The 22702-nt window shown below is 43.3% G+C and overlaps 1 protein-coding gene across 3 annotated transcripts in view; it reads right to left on the bottom strand.

The window, feature by feature from the left end:
* Positions 1-22702, bottom strand: part of LOC306833262 (FERM and PDZ domain-containing protein 4-like) — a 32365-nt gene that overhangs the window by 4860 nt on the left and 4803 nt on the right. Inside the window, exons 1-15 of one of the 3 annotated variants that reach the window (XM_079358411.1) lie at positions 21589-21717; positions 19818-19934; positions 8276-8436; positions 7872-7974; positions 6124-6169; positions 5079-5183; positions 3990-4097; positions 3502-3633; positions 2783-2902; positions 2420-2556; positions 1975-2101; positions 1710-1799; positions 1416-1598; positions 1146-1266; positions 75-1055 (exon numbers count right to left, since the gene is read on the bottom strand). In XM_079358411.1, coding sequence (XP_079214537.1) covers positions 75-1055; positions 1146-1266; positions 1416-1598; positions 1710-1799; positions 1975-2101; positions 2420-2556; positions 2783-2902; positions 3502-3633; positions 3990-4097; positions 5079-5183; positions 6124-6169; positions 7872-7974; positions 8276-8436; positions 19818-19855 — 2452 coding nt within the window. In that variant the 5' untranslated portion in view covers positions 19856-19934; positions 21589-21717. Of the gene's footprint in view, positions 1-74; positions 1056-1145; positions 1267-1415; positions 1599-1709; positions 1800-1974; positions 2102-2419; positions 2557-2782; positions 2903-3501; positions 3634-3989; positions 4098-5078; positions 5184-6123; positions 6170-7871; positions 7975-8275; positions 8437-19363; positions 19784-19817; positions 19935-21588; positions 21718-22702 lie in introns of those variants that run through there. The other 2 variants (XM_079358409.1, XM_079358410.1) reach the window with 2 other exon arrangements.

A 22702-nucleotide genomic window follows, 5' to 3' on the forward strand; every position in this document is an offset into this window, starting at 1 on the left:
ACAACGAATGAAAAATGAATGGCTGGAACACGCGTGGTGTTAATGTATGAACGTTACAATAGTGAAAGGAGAACCTGTGCTACTCTCTGACTGCGCCGGACTCTGTTCCTCCGATGCAGCGAGAGCCTCCAGGGCCTGTAAGGTAGACACCACTGCATCGTTCAGAGGCTCCCCATTGCCCCCTGCTCTGTTTGTGGGCACCGAGTCTATAAGAGACACTGGGATGTCATTGCAGGCCCCTTTGGCCCGGGCCCTGGCCCCCTGCTGCTGCTCCTCCTCGTCGGAGCTGTCCCTGAAGCCGGGAGGAGGAGCAGCGATGGCCAGGTTAAGAGAGTGCAGCAGCACGTCATTGTCCTCCTCGTCGTTACCCTCCGGAGGGGGAGGTAGGGAGGTCAAGTCAATGATGTCATCGCTGGAACCCGACAGTGAAAGTAACATGGGCTTGTCAATGTCACTCATCACCATGTCCTCCTCACAGCTGATGTCATCCTCGTCTTCTGCGTCATCCGTCGTCTCCGCGTAGCAGATATCGTGCAGCAGCGGCTCCTCGATGCATTCAGTGGTGCCAAAGATTTTGGAAGAGTAGTGATACCCGTCCCCCTCCTCTATGGCATCCATCATCTTATAGTCCTCCTCGAGTCGCCTGTACATGGGGCTGTGATTGTCTAGAATCTCGGGGCTATCATCCATCAGTCTCTGGTAGCCCAGATTTTGTGGGTTTACACCGTCTAAGGGAGGATCTCCAAATATAAAGGAGACTTTTGCGCCCCTGGAAGAGTCTTGGGGTTTGGGCCTTTGGACATTGAGGTAAGTCTGGGTGCAGGGGACTCTGCAGCACTCCGCTCTCTCTGCCATGTGCATCGAGTGCTGGACCTGGTGGATCTCGGTCACATAGACCGGCTGGCTTTCACACCTCCCGTGGTCGAGGTATTCAAACTCTTGGTCAGAGTAATCTTGGCTACACCTCTGGATGTTCCGTTCATCGGGTCCTTTATGGGGTGTGCTGTATGTACACTCGATGGCCTGGTAGTTCTGCTTTATTCTCGCCGCATGGCCTGCAAAGAGGAACCAGAATGTGAAAAAAAGCACAAACACGTTCTGATGAGTCATCTTGTGATCATTTTAAGATGTACTCTTCTTCATACCATCTGTGTTTTTGGCCACGTTGAAGATGGAACGCCGAGAGTCCACCAGTAATCTGTAGTAGCCGGCAGTCAAACAGGCCAGATTCATTGCATCAACGGACTCCATTAAGAGTGTGATGGGCTGTGAAAGAGGAAGATAAGAGGACAATGAGGACAAAACAAATGGGGAACTGCAGAATGAGTTTATAATGATTTGCTGAAGAGACGTGGTGCTGTTAGAAAAACGGTCAGCATGTGTTATTTGTTTAATAAAGTGGAATGATTATTAACCTTTACATCCAGAACATGTAGTTCCACTCTGACCCTGTTCTCATCTTCTGCGTACATTTCAATTCGGTTCACGTGACTGAAATCGGCCAGAAGTGCCACCAGGTTTGTTTTGGTATTAATCACATGGCTGATGCCATATTTGGGCCCCACCAGCAACGTCACCTCGGTGTGCTTCTCGCCTTGCTGTGAAAAGGAGCAGAGAGTCACGTTTCCAGCCTGCCGATGAGCATGTGATATTTGTTTAAGTCACTCTCTGCATATAAAAATGTGAGCTAGCAAGATGGCTCCACTTACAACAAGTATCGATTTAAACACGCGTCCTCCATACAGCCTCAAATCACTGAGATACTTCAGATAATGGACCTTTGCTTGCAGGGCAGTCAGCTGGAAAGAAGAAAAAGAGTAAGACAGGAAACAAGCTCAAGCATTTTAAATGTAAGCTTCAAATGAGATGCAGCATTGTCTGTTCAAGAAGCCAGTCACAGTCCACTAGGTGGTAGTCAGGAGTCTTTACAGATCTTGGGTCAGGCAGCACGAGAAGAAGACAGAAGCGCTTTACCTTTTTACCGGGCGGCACCAGGTTCTGGTTGGTCTTGAGGATGTGAGTGAGGGCTTTTTTGATGTTCTTCTCTTTCATGCTGGACAACACCGCGGGAGGAAGAAACAAGGCCAGACCCCACTCCTTCCTGCAGAAGAACAATTCCAAGATTAGAGAATGTCGCTGGAACACAATGAAAAGTCATCATTCTTGATCGAGGATCGATTTCCTTCACCCAGAGGTGCTTCATGGATTTTCCGACAAGATACACTAAGAATCATTAACTAACAAGCTGGGATGTATATTCTGTCGTGGAACACCGGTGAACTCATAGTTTTTTTATGACGTTAAAGCACTCCGGACTCCATAGTGTCCTCTATAGTTGGATGAAGTCATTAGAGGCAACAAAATCTTCAATACTTAGATTCCAGCCTGCACAGCTCAGCCTGTAATTTAATCTACTTACTCAATATACTTGAGGGAAACTTTCTGGGACTGCTTGGTATTGATGGTTAGAATATACATTTGCAGGGCAGCCAGATGGAGAGCCGTGTCGTATTTCAGCTCTGACCCAAATCGCTCCAGTACCACATCATTACAGCTCTGAGAGAGAGAGAGAGGGAGAGAGAAAGAGAGAGAGGGAGGAGGTTAGACTTCAGTAACTTTTCTAATCACTAAAGTCAAGACAAGTTCACACTTACAGAAAGCGCTCATTAGCTCCCATCATTATTAAAGATGAAGTTGACTTCGGACGTGTTTTTTAGCATTCTCTGATTCCTTAAAACGTTCACCAGTAATGTGCATGTTTATTTTATGTATTTACTGATACCTGGACATAAAGATACTCAAAAGCCACCGCATCCCTCCTGAGCAGCTCCACGGGGTCCTTTGGTACAAAAGTAATGCGAAAGAAGCACTTCATCTTGTGTGAGCCTGGCCTCTGTGTCACCTGGAGCACAAGATGGAAGATGAAGGAGGGTCACATCAGTCAGAAATCCCACAACTTTATTTCCAGGAACCCTTTCTTGAGATGAGCAGGGACAGAGCTTTACGTGTTACTTCAGGTATCACGTTATGATGTACCTCTTTGACAGTAATGCAAGGAGTATATAGACATTGTAAGCAATTAGAGTATGTTCCAGAAAAAAGGTCAGGAGAAAGATCTTTTGCATCAAGACCTGAAACTAGACAAAGCTAGCGTAGCTGTTTCTTCAAGGTAAAAAAAAAATCAAAGGTACGGGTCTCTATATGATCATATTATATCTTTTGTTTTATACATACAGAAACTGGAGAGTAAAATGGAGCAGTAGGGATGTTTTTAGGTGTATCAATATTTTATCACTCTTGACAGGAAAGTGGATAAGCACTCTTCCCAAAATGTAAAACTAGTCTTTAACATTTCTCCTGTACAATGAAAACAAACTTATGTATCCTAAAGATTAAGAAAAGTTTGTTCTGTTTCTACCATCAAGTCGTGTTTGTCTTTTTACCATGTATTATTCAAACGCCTCTCCCCTGTCTTGTAGAAGCCAAAAAGCCCAGACTCACCTGAGTTAGCATCTCCTGCTCATGTAGGAGCATAAGTTTGCTGGCAGATCCCTCCGCTCTTTGTTCCAGCATCAGAGAGAAGTGCTCGATGCTTTTAATGGATAGCTTTTCTTGCAGGGTCAAGATGACATCCTTCCACAAAGACAAAGTCAGAGTTAATTTAACAGGAGAAATGTGCACATGCAGCATCCTGCTTGTGCCCGGCTCGATGCCATAACGGTAAATAGTTTCCCCAACCAGGCACACACTATTGAACGTGGGATCAGATTTTCCATGGCAGAGTTAAACAAAGACAAGTAATGTGTTAAGTTTACATCAGTGAACAGACTGTAGGTACTGAAGGCCATAATCAGAAAGTACCACTCTATAATGTATAGTACGACTTTTTAGTCACTTTTCACATGTAAGTTAAACGTCTCTTTATATTATGCAGCTGAATTAAATAGTGAAGCAAGGTTGGTTTTTTTTGTTTTTTTTAAATCACATACCTTAATGGATGTGTTGCTGTCAAATTTAAATGATTTCGTTTGCCCATTCTCCAGGTACACCTTCAGCACATTTGGCATAAAAAGAAGCGAGTTGTCCTTTACTGTTTCCTTTTGGATGAAACAAAAGAAAATCATGTTATTAACAAAATACATTTTTCTAACTGAGAGTTCATAGTGTTTTTATTTAACAAGGTGGCAGGTGAAGACATGTAGTAGATGGGAAAACAGCGAGCCTGGCTCTGCAAGTTACAAAATCCACCTACTAGCACTTCTATTAGCTACTGTTTGACAGGTTGTTGTTGATGTTGTTGTTGTTTTTCCACAGTGACAGCAAGACAGATAGTTACAGCAGGCAGACAGGAAATAATTTGACACATAACCGCCCTGTGAAACCACAGTTTGACACTTTAGCACTCCCCCCCCCCCCCCACAAAGCAACCAACATATCATGTAAATGAGTGAGCGTTAAGATGCTGTTGGGTGGATCATGTTTAAAGCTCAAGACATTTGGACATGTTTCCCAAGCTCCAATTAAGTGTGGCTCTCCTGCACCACTAAAGCTTTGATTTAAACAAAGACAGAAACTATACGAGCAGGTTGCATCAATAGTCTCATCAAACTCACTCATGTCACATGTTAGTGACCCGTTGTACAGTAAAACTGCACCCTAAGCTCTTCCTCAAATATCACTTTTTTTTTGTTCTCCAGTCTCTATAAAGCTGCCCTTTTTGTTCAGAGGATACTGTATGACTGCCTGATAGATTGTCCCTCTTCTCTGTTAAAAAAAATCCTCCTCTCTGTGTGACACATCCAACAAATCAGGGAAGCTCTGTGTGAGAGAATCCCCTTTTTGTCTGTCAATCATACTCGCACTCTTTTACATCCTGATGATGTAAGAGCATAAATAAGAAGAAGGGGGAGGTGCATTTCGTGCTCATGCTTGTCATCATTTTTAAGTTATTGACTTCTGAGTTCTAATATAGCCATAATGCTTGATTTTAGAGCTTTTCAGAGTTCAAGCCTGCTGCTGTCGCCTCCTTATCGTAGACTTGATGCGTGAAGAAAGAATCAGTGTCGAGTGTGACTTACGGGAACCTGGCCGTTGATGATGACCTCCTCAGCGAAGCGTACTTTAACAGGATTAGTCTTTAACTTGGCCTTTTTGGCTGCACTTATGAATGCTGATTTTGGAGACTTTTAAAATGAAAGAAGAAGAAGAAAAAAAAACAGATTTAAAGGACAATCAGGAAAGAGTGACTCTTTATTTCTGTCACCCTCACACATTTCAAGGACATGTTCGGGACTCCTTCCTGAAAAAAAATCCCCACTCAGTGCTGATACAATTAAGGTGGCTCAGTACAAGGGCACGAGAGGGAGCAACCCCTCATCTGCTGCGTCATCGAGGCATTGGTAAATGGAGGCAATTACAGGCTGCATCATAAGAGCTGCTTATCCCTCTGAGTACTGTGGAATACAGAAACCTTATTTTATACAGATGAAACCCATAAATTTTGTGTGAAATGGCTGTAAAAAAAGGCTAAAAACTTTTTTTTAGCACTCTTGAAACAATGACTCAGAGAAAAAAAAGATGAATTAAATCACACGATCAATAGATGTATTTACACCTTCCATTTTGAAGTTATAGCAAAGTAGCATCATGATGTAAGACACCTAAATTACAGTCACTTTGTAGAGTAAATGGTCAGATTCCTGTCGCTACAGAAGCAGCAAATGTGTTGCTTTCTGTTCCATATTTGGTGGAAATTTAAATTTTTGGAAATTTTCAGCTAAATTATTATAAGAGCCGGAAGCATATAAAGGCTCGGGCAGTTTGCATTCATCACATCTGACGCTCTGTGACCCTCGAGTGTTGGTGTCGGGTTCATCTTTGGTCCTGCGAGGCTCTGAAGCTACGACATGAGATGACTTGGAAGGACTGCAGCATTGACTCCCTTTGAGTTAGTGGGGGCTCTTAACACTCAGCTAAGGCACTATACTGATACTGTGCCAGCACAAACATATGCCATGATTAATGACTTGCTTTCGTAGAGTCAACCAACTAATCCCCTCCAAACACACACTCGCATCCTATTGGAATGCACTTTGTTTCATTCATAGAGATGGAGAAACTTACTGGGTATGGCTGAACAACGCTCAACAATATGGACTCTTTGCAGCTCCTAAAAAGAAACACAGAAACATACTTTAAATTGTGTGTTGTTTTGTTTATGTTAAATGTAAAAAAGGAAAAAAAAAGACACGCTGTTTGTTTGTTTTTCTCCAATTGTTTGTTGGACCATAGGAAGAACATAGTGCAAATATTTCCTACAGAGTCCCGTCCCTTTCGAGGCCACGGGAGCTGTGAAGAAGAGGCCACATGGGCACTTTTCCCTGTACTAATGAATGTTTACAGACAGCGGCACAGGTCACACGAGGACCAGATCTCAGCCAGCCACTCAGCTGTGTCACTGATATTCATCTAATGAGACGCATGAAGAAGCATCAACAGCAGCATTCAGCTGAATAACAGTGAATGGTGGCCTCAAAAACAAAACCTATTTAACCAGCACACATAGGACAAGGTTCTACTGATCCAATACAAGACGTGAAAAAGCCAGACCGTACATATAATAACCTAGCTTTAGCCGCTCGCTAAATCCTTGCAATGAGTCAAAAATGGTTCAATTCACAAACACGCAAAGATTTGAATGCTCCATAATTGCACTGCGGAGTAATGTTTGCACATATTGAAATGAGACATTATGCAGTCATTTGACCCTTTTTACCCATATCAGCCTCTTTGCAAAAAGTGTCTAATTAACACCGGTGCCGACAGCCATACGCTGTTAGAGTGAAAAAATTACCATCTGTTTAGAGTAAGTAACTGTGCCACCGTAACAAGCTACCATAGTAACCATAGTAACCATATACAGTTCACTTGCAAACTGTCCAATCATCAGGAAAATAATTCTACTTCTGTATGACATCCATACAATCTGTAAACGGTCTTTAGATAATATGCTTACATGAAGATTATGATTGTAACCAGTGGTTAAATCTCGACACTTCATCGACGTGTGCAGAGGTCTGGAGCCGTTACTCATGCACGAGGATTTAGATTGTTGTCGTTTTTCTTCAAGTTGCTTGCTCCATTCAGCGAGGAAGTTTTGTTTTGAACTGTGAAACCCGCATTTATTATTTGAGTTTGGCCACTGATGCACAACTCCCCCCCCCCCCCATTACCCTGCACAGGTCTGTGCAGGATAATGATACAGACAGCTTCTCTCCACATTCCGACGCAAAGCAAGAAGCAAACTGCAAGCAGCAGCACAACTTTTGGAGCATGTTTAGGCATAAATATGATTCATGCTACATGCTTTGTGAAATAGAAGTTTAGACGAAGCAAATGAGGTGCAATTTTTAGAGCAGCTAGCGGCTGCAACTAATTCATATTCATATTCATATTCATATTTATCCACATACTACCTCATAGTGAAATACTCACAAGTGCCCTTGTCTGTCGATTGTCTGTCGTTCGTTATTTGTTGTCCAAATGTCTTTAGTTAAGTTATTTGTTTATAGTATTGCTAGTTTTTTTAGTGCTCTTTTTATGCACTGCAGGTTTGCACTGGGGGTTGGGGGGATTGCAATTTCATCTGTGCTGTATGTTTAACATGGAGCATATTTGACAAATAAAGAACCTTGAACCTTGAACCTTGAATATTCAGGTCCTTGGTCTTTTCTGTAAGCAAAGTTAGATCTACTTTGAGTCAATGTGATGAGACAATAAAACATCCAAACCCTTGAACATGGTTGAATAAATGGCACTGTCTAATTATAAACAGCAGGCAAATGTCATCTCACCTTAGTGTGTTGTCATACCTGACAAGGTCGATGACCCTCTCCCTGGGAGCTGAGCTGACAGGCTCATCATTAATCATGATGATCTCGTCCCCCGGGATCAGTTTCCCTTCTGATGGACCACCTGCAGACGCGCACCAAACACAGGTTAAGTGCTGCAAACGCTGCACGGTCATACCATTTTTCTTAGATTTTCTTGACTCCTTTCTAATGGCTTAAGGCTCTAATGAATGCTTACTCATTGAGTGCTGTTAAAATCAATGAATCATCGACGTAAACCGCAGCCCAAGTGGGTGTTAATCTCTTCTTACTCGCTACATTTTGTGAGGATAACATCTCCTTCAGGGAACGTGTTGATAATGGCCATGGATCGGATGAGTCACTGTTACACTACTTCACTGTATACAGCTGAGAGGGCTCTTTACCTGGTGTGACTGAGCGGACCACAACAGGTTTCTCACTGCCTGCCACGAATCCAAAGCCAAGCACCGGGTCCCGTCTCATCTCCACATTCCGGGGTGCTGGTGGCACAAACTTGTCCCCGTCCAAGCGAACCTCCTCCAGGGAGCTGCTCTGGGAGATGTGGCTGTGGGGAAAATTGACATGAAAGATCAAATTGAAATGATTCCTCCATATTACTTGTGTTTTTAGTAAACTGCCATGTTTAAGGCATTTACATGTGGAATCAATTGTATATGTTGTATATTTTGATCATTAACTTATTCCTAAAGTCAAATTGAAGCAAAGTCTTTAAAATTCTTATTTGACCATCTTGGCTTATGTAATGTGCTGCTCATCTATATCTTACATATCTCACTATGAGAGTCTTTGAGGTTGTTTAAGACATTTAAGGCATCACCAAAGGCACAGGGAACTTGCGATGGAACATTTTTTAAAGGTTTTTTTTTTTTTTTTTTGGGTGGGGGGCAATTTGATACATTTTCCTTCATTTGGACAGGAGAGTTGAAACTGTAGAGTCGGAAATCCAAAATTCCACAAATGAAACATTTTGAGGACAAAACTGATGTATTGATTTATAGTGATGATAACACGCAGGCTGGTTTATACAAACAACTGTCGTTCTTTTAAGTGCTGGCTGAATTTGAACAACCACTTCACAGAAGAATATTTTTTGAAGCGATGACTGTGAAGCAGTCTGGAGAAAGCTGTACAGACATTATACATGACAGCACTAACTAAAACTGTTACTATGAATAGAGGGTTGGGTTGTTTACCGTCGTGTCTAAATCCACCAAATGTTTATAGACAGGATGCCAAGTAGTGTTTTGTAATGAGGAACAAGTGCTTTGCTGCAAAAAAATAGAACATGTGGGCGATGGTAATCAAGCTCAAATGTTTGTATTATTTTACCACTGCAGAAATTCATCGTGTGCTCTACCAGGAAAACAAACAGCTTTCTGTAGTAGTCACATAGTCGTGTTACAGAACAGATGTTTACCCTGCCACACAGCACTAAAAACACCGGACAGATATAATGCAGAGAGTCGTGTGTCTTTGAAGACACTCGTGAAGGCAGAAGTTTGAGGTTTCTTCCTTAAAACTCGGCTGACTTTGCTCTGAACCATTTCCATCCCAATCAATGTTTGTTTTTTGTTTTTTTCCTGAACTGAAAAGCCTGTAAACAAACTGTCTGTGACTCTCGCACATTCTGCGATCAGAGTCTCTGCAGTGTTCCTCCACTCCCTGTGGCTGCAAAAGCAGAAGCAGCAGCAGCAGCAGCTCCGTATGGTGCCAACAATGTTGGTTAATTAAAGCCGTGGGCAGACAGTGTGTAATTCACAGTTACTCCTGACACATGTACTGTTCAACACTAAATACTAACAATTTATCTTTCATGGCACAAAGACACAGTGAGATCTGCCAATCGCAAGCCCGATGCTATGAAAAAAACAAGATGTTTAAAGCTTAGTGACAGTCAACTGATATGTTGGAGGAGGATTCAACAATTCCTTCCCAGAGCTGAATGCAGGAAAAAGAAGAAAAAAAACCCCCATGTGATCTGTCATTGGGATGTTAAATGCAGCTGCTAAACAGACGAAATGAAAGATGACAGGACATGGACAGAATGATTATATAGGGTTACTTCAGGCTTTTATGTTTTTGTGCAAATGCCAATGCTGAACTAGAAGTGAACCCAATCTTTGTTAAGCTGTTTCATTGAGCTTTACAGAGAACTGAGATTTGAAATGGAGATATTAAATGTTGGAATGGAGTGCTCAGCCTTTTCAGTCACACTAGAAAGACAATATAACAGCCAGTTTGCAACCACTGTTGTCATTTTTAAAAATAATTATCTAAATCCATATTTCTTTCAACATGGCACCTCCATTGAAATCATTTTCAACCATTTAACTTCTTACCAGCTCGGCTAGAAAACAGCGTTCAGACAGAAGTACAATATAGTGCTGAAAAATTGTCTGACGTACATAAACCTTGAAACTAAAAACACTTAGTAAGAGTGCTCTGGCTTTATGCAATTGTTTGACTATTTCCAACTCTAAATAACCAGCCAGCTAAGGGAGGTTTTAAACAAGCATACTGTTTGACGGTATGAAGATGGGCCATTTTCAGACCACAGTGGCAATTTTGTTGAACTATTTTTGCAGCAAATCGAAATGGAAGCTGGCTCTGTGCAAATGTGACCAGCTAACTACTGCAACATGAGTGTACCTGCTGTGAGAGTAGATCATTTAGTTGGCCACTAAAGTTAAAGGTTGATTTTAAATTGGAATTATAATAGCCAAATGAAAATGGGATTCATTAAACATACATACATAAACCATTTGAAGAATACATATTTAAGAAATTTTGTAAGGCTAGTTATTATGAGGTTGTTTTTTTTTTTTTTTTTTTTTCAGAATAAAATCCCCGGCTGTATCTTTCTATCTAAGCTGTGTTTGATATGCTGATGTGAAAGGAGCTTTAATAATAAGAAAAACAACCTTTATGATTCAACTCTTACCAGCTAAAGATTTGAATCCTTTTTTAAGGGCTGGTATTCTACTCAATTTTAAAGCTATTACTGCTCCATCTTAAAAAAAAGAGACAAAAAACATGAATCCCAGTACCTCCCATTACAAGGATGATGTTGTTCCTCCCACTCGTTTCTTTTTCTCTGTCAAAGAGCAGTGAGGGAGGCAGAGAGAGAAGCCTTTCTTGGGAGATTTTTTTTTATGGTAATTTGATAAATGCCTCTTTAATTATGTGCTGCTGATTCAAACAACTGCACAAGCTTATGTAATTGATATTATTCATTCGCCACAATATATCTATCTGAAATTAAAATACTGTCTTCTTTGTTTCCATCATAAACAACAGAGCCCTGAGTGTTCCATTAGTTAGATTGGTAACACATTAGGATCAAGGTGTAATTAAAAGATAAAGACCACGTCTAATGTTTTCTGCATACAAATGTGGTTAAAGTGAAATACATTGAAGCTCTTTTGACAGACATATCTTACTATAGTTTTTTATACTTCAAACTCTTTGAGTGCAACTTTTCTCCTATACAGTAAAATAATCAAGATCAAGCAAATGTGTGAAAAACGGTGCATATTAAAAAACTGGATACTTCAAATAATAGATACTGGGTAACTAACTCCACCACAAACATATATATATATATATATATATATATATATATATATATATATATATATATATATAGTTAAGAAGGATTTGAAAAAAAAGAGGCTCCAACCAGGTCAAGGTAACAAAAGGTAACAAAAGCAGACTGTAACTAATTAACCTCATGTGTGATCACTGGAATGTCACAAACTAGTCCAAATTTCAAACTGAATAACAGCAAGAACCGTTCACTAATTGTCTCTACAGAACTTCATCAGAGGGAAAATAAGATCTTACAGTAAGTGCAGAACCAAAGACGAGACTTTAAATATGAATTAATTGATCAAATAAACAGAGGTGTCTTTGTATAGTGGGTGACATAGAAATACTGTCTCTACAGGTTTATACAAAGTTCATGGTCACAATACAGAGAGTTTGAATTTAAACCAATGACATGATGTATATTATTTTCAGTCTTTTTATAATTAGCCAAAGACTCCTGACAGGAGCTCTAAGTGAATCAAGCTCAGGGATGTATCCACGATGTGGCCTGTGGTGGCACAGACCACCTCTTAAAACCAATTTGCACCTCAGTTGTAAATCAATACAATTCCAATGAATGAGTGCACATGGAAATCATACTCTCCCAACATGTGTCATGCCTTACATGGGCCACCCCATTCAAAAAAATTGTCTGGACATGCTACTATTCACGACTAATAATATTTCATAAGCAACACCTGCATACACTTAAGTTCTGTTCGTTTTCAATTTCTGAAATATAACATTATTTATCTGTTTTTTTTTTTTTAAAGTGACCTGTTTTGTCTGTGTCAACATGTTGACAAGGAATTGCTCAAGAGGACTTTAATGCATCATTATGCCATCCTTTAAATGTCAACCAATAACAACAATACCTGCACAGTGAACTTCTAAAAAGCATCCTGTTCAGAGTGTTTTGGTTAGCTTTATATCTGAAATGACATGACCAACAGATTGTGCACAAATCCAAACCATATGGACCTGTGCATTCAGGAAGAGTGCTGTCTCCTCCCCTGCAAGGCCACCTGCTAAACATGGCTGCTTTCCCATTGTGCAGACAGCCATGCATCTAATGGTCCCTAATCATACTCATTAGCTGCTACTGTAGCTCCACAACGCTGTGTACAGCGATCAGACACTGCACTTCGAGCTCTGCATGTTATGATTCTGTTCAGTATAGTGCCCTCCCACTTGTGTGTTGTCTGTCTTGCTCCTCCTGGTTCTCACCCCATGTGTCTTGTTGCAATCAGCGGTGGCAGCCCAGCTGTATGTCATCTTCTCATCAACCTCCTGTCTATATATACCTGGTCTGGTCAACCACTCCCTGCCGGATTATTGTCAACACAAGTGGTAAATAGTATCTTGGCTCCCGTACTTTGTTTGACAAGGTTTTTCTTGTTGAAGATTCCTGTGCTTAACCCCTCGTGTTTTTTCCCTTGCTCATCAGCAGTTCATATTCACTCCTGCTCGCCTGCCTGCCTGCCTGTCTGCTGCTCTTCCGTTCAAGTCTTCACATCACGCGTTTTGGGAATTGAGTACTGTCACTGGGATTTCACGCACCTTCACCGCTCACTGGAGAGCGAGGACTTTGCACCTTTCACCGTACATTGTTTATTTAGTTGTTTATTAAAACGACTTGTTACACCGTACCTGTCTCTGAGTCGTGCGTCTGGGTCCAAATCCTCACCTTTGTACAACCATAACAGAATAATCCGGCCAACATGGACCCAGCCGACTCAGTTGAACAAACAAACTTTAACTCTCTGCGCCATGCTATTTCCTCTCAAGGAATCATGCTTGGACAACACGACCAGACTCTCCGTAGTCTCATGGAATCACTCCAAGTAATCTCCACAAGCCTCAATCGTGTGGAGAACCAGCTCCAAATCGTCCAACCGCCAGCTCCTACTCCTGCAGAGCCTCCTGCCCCGTCCCCCAGCCCTGTCCAGCCTCGTGAGCCATTTGTTCCGGCTCCAGAGAGATATAGTGGTAGTTTAGGTGACTGCAAGTCATTTCTGTTTCAGTGTTCATTAGTGTTTGAACAGCAGCCCTTGACTTATGCTAATGACAGAACTAAGATTGCCTATGTGTTAGGTTTACTGTCAGGTAGAGCTAGGTCCTGGGGAACTGCTTTTTGGCACAGCCCACTTACTGTGAACGCCACTTACCATCAATTCTCTGATGAGATTACCTCCGTGTTTGACCACCCCGTGGCTAGCAAGGATGCTAGCAATCAGTTGCTTAGTCTCCGTCAGGGCCCTCTCAGTGTAGCTGAATTTTCCATTGAGTTCAGGACGTTAGCAGTTGAGCTAGGTTGGGATGACAAAGCGCTACAGGGGATTTTTTTTAAGGGGCTTAACGGGGCAGTGAAGGACAGTTTAGTTGGGCGACCAGAGACTAACAGTTTGCAAGAGCTCATAACATTAGCCATCAAAATCGACAATCGACTGAGAGAGAGGCATCGTGAAAAGGGGCTGAATCTCACGTCCCAACATCCTGGCTCAGCTTCCTCCACGCAGTCAACCGCTGGTTGGTCAGGGGAAAACAGGAACCCCAGTGGCGAAACCATGTACTCTGTAACTCCACCAGAGGTACCCATGCAACTGGGACGTAATCGACTCACCCCTGCAGAAAGGAACAGACGCCTTCAAAGGAGGCTATGCATCTACTGCGGAGAGGACGGACATCAGCTAGCAAAGTGCCCTAACCGTTTAAACAACAAGCCTCACCAGTCTCAGCCGGGGTTCTGGTGAGTAGAGCTGCTGTCCTCAGTTCTCCCCGAAGACGTCTCAACTTGGAAGCTAGCATCTTTGTTGAAGGTAAACCCATTACTATGCTAGCCCTGGTTGACTCAGGCGCAGACTCAAACTTTCTAGATGTCGAGCTTGTTAAACAGGCGTGCATCAACACATTTCCTATTGCCCAGCCCCTTGTGGTTGATGCTTTAAATGGCAAGGAGCTTGCTCGTGTTACACATGAGACAGGGAACTTACCCTTGCTCCTAGCGGGTAATCACCGGGAGCAGTTAGCCTTTCATATAATGCCTTCGTCTCATGCCCCCATTGTGTTGGGGCTCCCCTGGCTTCAACTCCATAACCCTGTTATTGATTGGGCATCAGGGAAGATTATCAGTTGGAGTACCTACTGTCATTCTACCTGTCTTACTTCAGCTTCCCCTTCATGTAAAGAATCTCGCTCATCTCCTTCCGAACCACCTGACATCTCCGCAGTTCCACCAGTCTATCATGATCTCAGTGAAGTGTTCAACAAACAGAAAGCACTCTCTCTTCCACCTCATAGGCCCTATGATTGTGCCATAGACCTACTACCTGGTGCTCCCTTACCTACCAGTCGGTTGTTCAACATCTCAGCTCCCGAACGTGATGCCATGGAGACGTATATTACTGAATCTCTGAACTCCGGCTTCATACGACCCTCATCATCTCCACTCGGTGCAGGTTTTTTCTTTGTTGATAAGAAAGACAAATCCCTACGACCCTGTATTGACTACAGAGGCTTAAATCACATAACTGTAAAAAACAAATACCCACTACCACTTATTAGCTCTGCCTTTGAACCTCTCCATGGGGCGACCATATTTACAAAATTAGATCTCCGAAACGCTTACCACCTTGTCCGCATCCGGGAAGGTGACGAATGGAAAACGGCCTTCAATACTCCCCTCGGGCACTTTGAATACCTGGTGATGCCCTTTGGTCTGACCAATGCACCTGCAGTGTTCCAGGCTCTGGTTAACGATGTTCTCCGTGACCTTTTAAACCACTCAGTTTTCGTCTACCTGGACGACATCTTAATATTCTCTCGCACTCTCGACGAACACATCCGTCATGTCCGACAAGTGCTGCAGAGATTACTGGAGAACAAGCTCTTTGTCAAGGCTGAAAAATGTGACTTTCATTCATCCTCTGTGTCTTTTTTGGGCTACATCATAGAGAGCGGGCAGGTGAAGACTGATCCGGCTAAAGTTAAAGCAGTAATGGAATGGGACACGCCTACCTCACGAAAACAACTGCAACGCTTCCTTGGTTTTGCTAACTTCTACCGTCGATTTGTTCGAAACTACAGTCAGGTAGTAGCCCCACTCACCAGACTCACTTCTCCCTCTACTCCCTTTGTGTGGTCTCCAGCAGCCAAGGATGCATTTCAGGAGCTCAAGCAAAGGTTTTCATCCGCACCCATCCTGATCCAACCTGACCCCGCCCTCCAATTCATTGTTGAAGTGGATGCCTCGGATGTTGGGGTTGGTGCTGTTCTCTCACAAAGATCATCAGGTGACCAGAAATTGCATCCATGTGCTTTTTTTTCCCGCAAACTTTCCCCCGCAGAGAGAAATTACGACGTGGGTAATCGGGAACTTCTAGCAGTGAAGTTGGCTCTGGAAGAATGGAGACACTGGTTGGAGGGAGTGGAAGTGCCTTTTTTGGTTTGGTCCGACCACAAAAATCTGTCTTACATCCAAAATGCCAAGAGACTCAACTCCAGACAAGCCCGGTGGGCTTTGTTTTTTGCTCGTTTCAAGTTTACTGTAACTTATAGACCAGGTAGCAAAAACATCAAGCCTGATGCCCTCTCCAGACAGTTTGCCACATCAGATGAGAAACCAAACCACCCTGACACGATCCTCCCTTCATCGTGCCTGGTGGCAGCTGTCACGTGGGAGATCGAGTCTGTGGTGAGATCTGCACAGAACACACATCCTGATCCAGGTGGGGGTCCTCTAAACTGTCTCTTTGTTCCAGAACCTGTCCGTTCTCAAGTCCTCCAGTGGGGTCACTCTTCAAGGATTGCCTGCCATCCAGGGGTTTCTCGTACCTTGGATCTGCTACGACGGCACTTCTGGTGGTCCACTATGAATGCAGATACTAAGGAGTTTGTTCTGGCCTGTTCAGTTTGCTCTCGTGGGAAAGCATCCCATCGTCCTCCTGTGGGTCTCCTCCGTCCGCTCCCCGTGCCTGGCCGTCCTTGGTCTCACATTGCCCTGGACTTCATTACTGGATTACCACCTTCAGAAGGTAACACTACAGTACTCACCATTGTTGACCGATTCTCCAAAGCGGCACACTTTGTTGCTCTCCCAAAACTACCATCTGCCACAGAAACTGCTGAACTCCTGACTCTGCATGTTTTCCGTCTTCATGGGATTCCATTGGACATTGTCTCGGATCGAGGACCGCAATTCACCTCTCAAGTTTGGAAGGCATTCTGTCGGGCGCTGGGGGCTACAGTTAGTTTGTCATCGGGGCACCATCCGCAGACCAACGGACAGACTGAAAGGACAAACCAAGATCTTGAGGCTGCCCTCAGATGTGTATGTGCACAAAAACCCTCTTCATGGAGTCAACACCTGGCATGGGTGGAGTATGCACACAACTCCCTCACCTCCTCGGCGATAGGTATGGCACCTTTTGAAGTTACCTTGGGCTACTTACCACCTCTCTTTCCTGCTCAGGAAGTTGATATTGCTGTCCCGTCGGTTCAAGCTCACCTACGTCGGCTTCGCAGACTTTGGAAAGTGGCTAGAGCAGCTCTTCTTAGGACCAGGGAGCGCAACCAGAGACTGGCGGACCGCCACAGGGTTCCTGCACCCAACTATGCTCTTGGTCAAAAGGTTTGGTTGAGCTCCAAAGACATTCCCCTCTGTGTGGTTTCTAAGAAGTTGGCTCCCCGTTATATCGGTCCTTACGAAATCGAAAGAATCATTAACCCCACTGCTGTCCGCCTCAAACTTCCTGCAGCTTTAAAGATTCATCCCACGTTTCATGTGTCTCAAATCAAGCCAGTCTCCTCCAGTGTTCTTAGCCCTCCTGCCGTCGCCCCTCCACCCCCCCGGCTCATCGACGATCACCCTGCCTTTACAGTCAACAAGATCCTGGACGTCCGTCGCAGGGGGCGCGGCTTCCAGTTTTTGGTAGACTGGGTAGGGTACGGCCCGGAGGAGAGGAGTTGGATCTCTCGGGCCCTCATCCTGGATGCTTCTCTTATCAGGGACTTCTATAGTGCTAATCCGGGTAAACCAGGTGGACCGCCTGGAGGCGGTCATTGAGGGGGGGGTACTGTTATGATTCTGTTCAGTATAGTGCCCTCCCACTTGTGTGTTGTCTGTCTTGCTCCTCCTGGTTCTCACCCCATGTGTCTTGTTGCAATCAGCGGTGGCAGCCCAGCTGTATGTCATCTTCTCATCAACCTCCTGTCTATATATACCTGGTCTGGTCAACCACTCCCTGCCGGATTATTGTCAACACAAGTGGTAAATAGTATCTTGGCTCCCGTACTTTGTTTGACAAGGTTTTTCTTGTTGAAGATTCCTGTGCTTAACCCCTCGTGTTTTTTCCCTTGCTCATCAGCAGTTCATATTCACTCCTGCTCGCCTGCCTGCCTGCCTGTCTGCTGCTCTTCCGTTCAAGTCTTCACATCACGCGTTTTGGGAATTGAGTACTGTCACTGGGATTTCACGCACCTTCACCGCTCACTGGAGAGCGAGGACTTTGCACCTTTCACCGTACATTGTTTATTTAGTTGTTTATTAAAACGACTTGTTACACCGTACCTGTCTCTGAGTCGTGCGTCTGGGTCCAAATCCTCACCTTTGTACAACCATAACACTGCAGTTAACAAGATGAACCAAAACGAGTGGAAAGAATTGCTGGCATGACTGTCATGGTGCAAACAGTTTTTATAAAGCATCATTTGGATGAAGTTCAGTTAGCTCTTTACCAAAAGCAATATCCTGTTACTCCTATTTCAAACGGCTGCTTTGACATGGATCACATTTGTGTTGGTACTACAGAGGCTGTTATACTTGTTCAGCGAGAAACATAGTGTTTCGGTAAAATTATGCAATCACTGCCAGTTTGTCTTGCCTTTTTTTTTTTTTGCTGTGTCACCCCTGTTGTGATTTTTGTTCAAGCCTAAATCAAGATCTAGCTGTGTTGTTTGAGTCTTATAAATATTTGATTAAGTTATTTGGCATACTTATGGTTCCAATGATTAGTTAACAATGATATCTTTGTGATATTTACTTTACTTTGTAATGAAAAAAAAGCCATTCCGCCCACTTGTGCTCTGTCTTTAACAGAAATTCTTACTGTATCTGCTCTGCATTGATACACATGTACTCTGTTCTCTAGAATATTTTCCCAGCAGTCTCTAATGCATTACATCTCTTTTAAAACCTTGTGTCACATTGTAAATATTAAATGGCTCTTGCTTTATTCATGTGCTCCTGTCACGCTGACTAGACATGTGTTCCTTTGAGAAATACGACAATTTAGTAAAAGCCCCCTGAAGCCTTGAGCAACTCGGATGGCCGTGAACAGTCAGAGGAGCAGGATGTTTGATTGTTCACGAGTCTTTGTCAAATTTAGAAAAGCTGCGGCTCGAGCCAAAACAGCCTCCGTGATCTGCCTCATCCAGGCACACTCTGCATCCAACACTTTCGCTGCTCCTTACTTCTTATATAACTCCTCTGACATCACGCTTCTCATGCTATAACCCGTGTGTGACAAGTGTTCACCTCCTATCTGCGTGCAAACAAACACATGTTGTTCGCATTACAGAGATGCATTCATAACATGGCAAAACACTCTGTATGGCATAGCATTAAAATGCAAAATGTATAGAATGGACAATAAGTGTGAATAAAAGGAAAGGTGCAAACATTCAGCAAGAATCAGTCCGACTGTAGTGGTCAAAGGGTTCGTAAACGCAGCGATATTTTCACATCAAGTGAGATTGCACATTACACATCTCAAGTGTGAAAATGAAAGAAGAGCCCTTCTAAATCAACAGAAAACACTCACTTGTTAGATCAGAAAATGCCCACACAAACACATACAGTATGTAAAGAGAGAGTTTCCTTTTACCTGCCTGTACAGATATCCAGGAGTGCCAATTACAGAGGATCAATTACGCTGCTAACTCTGTTAGCCCGCATCCTCTGAGGGGCTCATGCATGAAAACACAGGTGAACGTCTTTCATCAGCTGCAGCAGCAGCAGCAGCAGCAGCGCACACGCACTCTCCCAAAAGCTCTCTTCTGCATTTGGGAGACTGCATGAGGAGTGCTGTGGGTGTGTGAGTGTGTGAGAGAGAGCGGAGTGAGAGAAAGAGAGAGAGAGAGAGAGAGGGAAGGCAGGGGTAGAGTATGCGCAGCAGCAGCAGCGGAGGGAACAGACAATCAGTATTCTGAACGCACAGACGGAGACAGCGTGGAGGCAGTGACGTGGCTGGAATAATCACAGGTTGGCAAAACGTCTGAAACATCTGGGATAAAGGAAAAAGCCTCCCCCTCTGTTTTCTTTAAACACAGGGCACTTACTTGATGTAGCAGTCACGCCCCTCTCTATTGGTGCCCATGTCCCAGCCATTGGGGGGTCCCTGTGAAGAGCTCCAGGTCCCTGAAGGGGGCGGCCAGCCTGAGGATTTGGTCCTGTGGCTTCAGAGGCAGAAAGGGAGGAAATATTCAGCGCGCATATTTATACTTTAATACTTGGTTTCATTTAAACCTACTCCAAGCTCCATTATTTGAAAAATTAGTGAATTTTATCTCAAGAGAGTTTTATACTAATATTTGTCACAGAGACATTTAAATCATAATAGAAAGAAAAAGAGTTGTTGGCTGATGTTCGGCGATTCCACTCAAGTGATGAGAGATTCCAGCGTGACAAACAATGTCCCATAGCTACAGTTCACTCAGTGAATACAAATCAAATTAATTACATAAGCTCGACACACAGGCGGAGTTGTCATGCCTCACTCTTGTGCTTTGAGGGGCATGAAATTGGTTTTATTTCGAGATGTCAGCACATTCGTTATCGAAAAAAAAAAAAAAGCTCAAAGGAATTTCCTTATAAAGCGCTTATTGTATTCCCTCAATGCCAGGACAATTTGATGAAGTTTATCAGACGATTCAACCAGCTGTAACCCCCCCATTCACACAACGATTACAATTCTATTGTAGGAAATGTTGATTTCAGCTGATTTTGCTGATTTTAGCAACAAAACTGGATTGGGCCTACACTTTTCCTTGAAACTCTTCTAAGTTGCGCTGCAGGTATTCCGAAAAACTCAGTCATTGGTCAAAACAAGTTTTTGTCTATCTCTTTGTCCACAGCTCCCCTCCTCGTCCTTCCTTCAGCTCCGTCTTTGTGTCTACTCACTGGTGATGCTATGAAAGCGGCGGCAGTAAGTTATGTCACTTCAAAGGCTTGTCTGCCGTGTAACAGGGCTCTTCACATTCATTATTCAAAGCTCCTCTTTCTTCCCCTCTAAATGTTTCCCCAGTTACTGTACCGATGATAATAAATTGTGCGCAGTGGGCTTGTATCTCCCTGAAAGTGTGTATGTGTGTATGTGTGTTTGGTGTGTGGGTGTGCCTGCGCCACCATGAGCCCACGTGTCGATTCATGAGACATTAATAAAATATCGCCAACTTGTCATCACAACGTGTAAGCTGGGAGAAATGTAAGGCACATGGCTGCAAATTAATGCAACATAAGCTGGATTTTTTCCCCACCTAAACATACCAAAGAAACGCACCTTAGTGCTACCTGATTCATTGAATCATATTTAATTCATAAAATAACATGCACAAGAACATTTTACTTTTCAATACAACATTTGGAAGTTGGTCCCAGAACACAGGAAGCAATGGGATTTCTTTCCCAATATGTCAGTGTGTTTGGGGGATATTAGTGTTTCCACATGGATATGGATTTATTTGACCCACCGTACATTAGCTGGGAGCTGGCCTCCATGGAGTATATTTAGAACACATTTCCTGCAGCTCAAATGATGTGTGTGGACACAACTGGATACTGTCTGACACTGTTGGAGCAACGTTCGCCCCATTGATGAGTCCTACTTGTGCACTCCATTTCAGCCTCTGGGATGAAGCTAACACCCATGTTAACATGTCTGATGTTGCAGATTTACCCGAATAAGTCAAGAGGCGTTATGCATCAAAGGCCGCAGAATTTTTAGGCTTAAAAGATATCTACATATTCGCGATGGCAATCTGTTGTGCAGGAAAACACCTTCAGCAACATTACTGCAAAGATATACAACGTATTCAAGCATTCCGTACTTACACATTGAGACGCTTCGCTTTCAAGAAATGTTTCTGAACTGACACATTGTTCCCCAAAATCCATTTTGTGTCTCTCAGCCTTAGAGTCTCTGTCTTAACAGCACAGTCATAGATAATGTGATCTTTGATTTCTTTTGTCTGCAGGCGGGAGCTGCGTTATGCCATTGAGTCGAGACACTTCGGCATAAAGAGAGGCTGAAAAGGTTCAGCCGCTGGTGGACAGTGAAACTGATCTTCCGCAGCTCACATTAATAAATGATGCCTCGCACGGTCACATCGGACTAAGTAATCAAGCGCCAAGTGGGCAAACCACCCTGCACAATTCATGAACAGGTTACCCAAGAGTCAGAGCGAGGACAATTAAGAGACAAAGATGTAGGCAAATTATGAAAGGAATTCTCCAAAGACAAAATAATCTACAAAAAGCACTGTGACTTTGTGTTTCTTTTTGGATTTGGCTTTCTTTTCATCTCAGTAGTAAGTTAAAAACAGTCTTTACACAGACAATCACAAGAAAGATCACATATAAAATGACTCATAGTGCACACAGTCGATTCATATTATTCAGTTGAATGTTCACAACTTTATGCTACCGCAGCAACGCACACCAGGGTCACATCATGGACTCAAAACTCGTTATTTTCTGCTTCTAACCTGATATATTAATTTCAATAGCCAGTTAAAGTTTCTCTTGAGTTCTTTAGTGTGACTTTAATTCGAGAGATATAAGTTCATAATTGTGTCGGAGATGGATAGAAGATCGCTTTGCAGGCCCTCATAAAAGTTGCATGAACAGTGAGCCATGCTTTATCACAGTAGTTCACTTTCCCTCTCGTCTGTCTGAAAACAGGCTGGTTCACGGGGAGCGTTATGATGTGTCGCGAAGGCTGCAATCCTGTACATGTGGCAACTAGCATTATGCATTATATACGAGCTGCAATGCAACTAAGAAGCAGACGTTCCAACGTCGACACTCCATTTCTCCGTTTGGTTGAATAATTTACATAGAGAGTGTCCTCTAGGGTCGGCTATATGAAACCGCAGTAGGGTGCCACATTCACCGCACACACTGAGAATTATTAAAGAAGACCATTTCTACCACGAGGTACTCCGAA

This window comes from Symphodus melops, assembly GCF_947650265.1.
Source record: "Symphodus melops genome assembly, chromosome: 12".
NCBI lineage: Eukaryota > Metazoa > Chordata > Actinopteri > Labriformes > Labridae > Symphodus > Symphodus melops.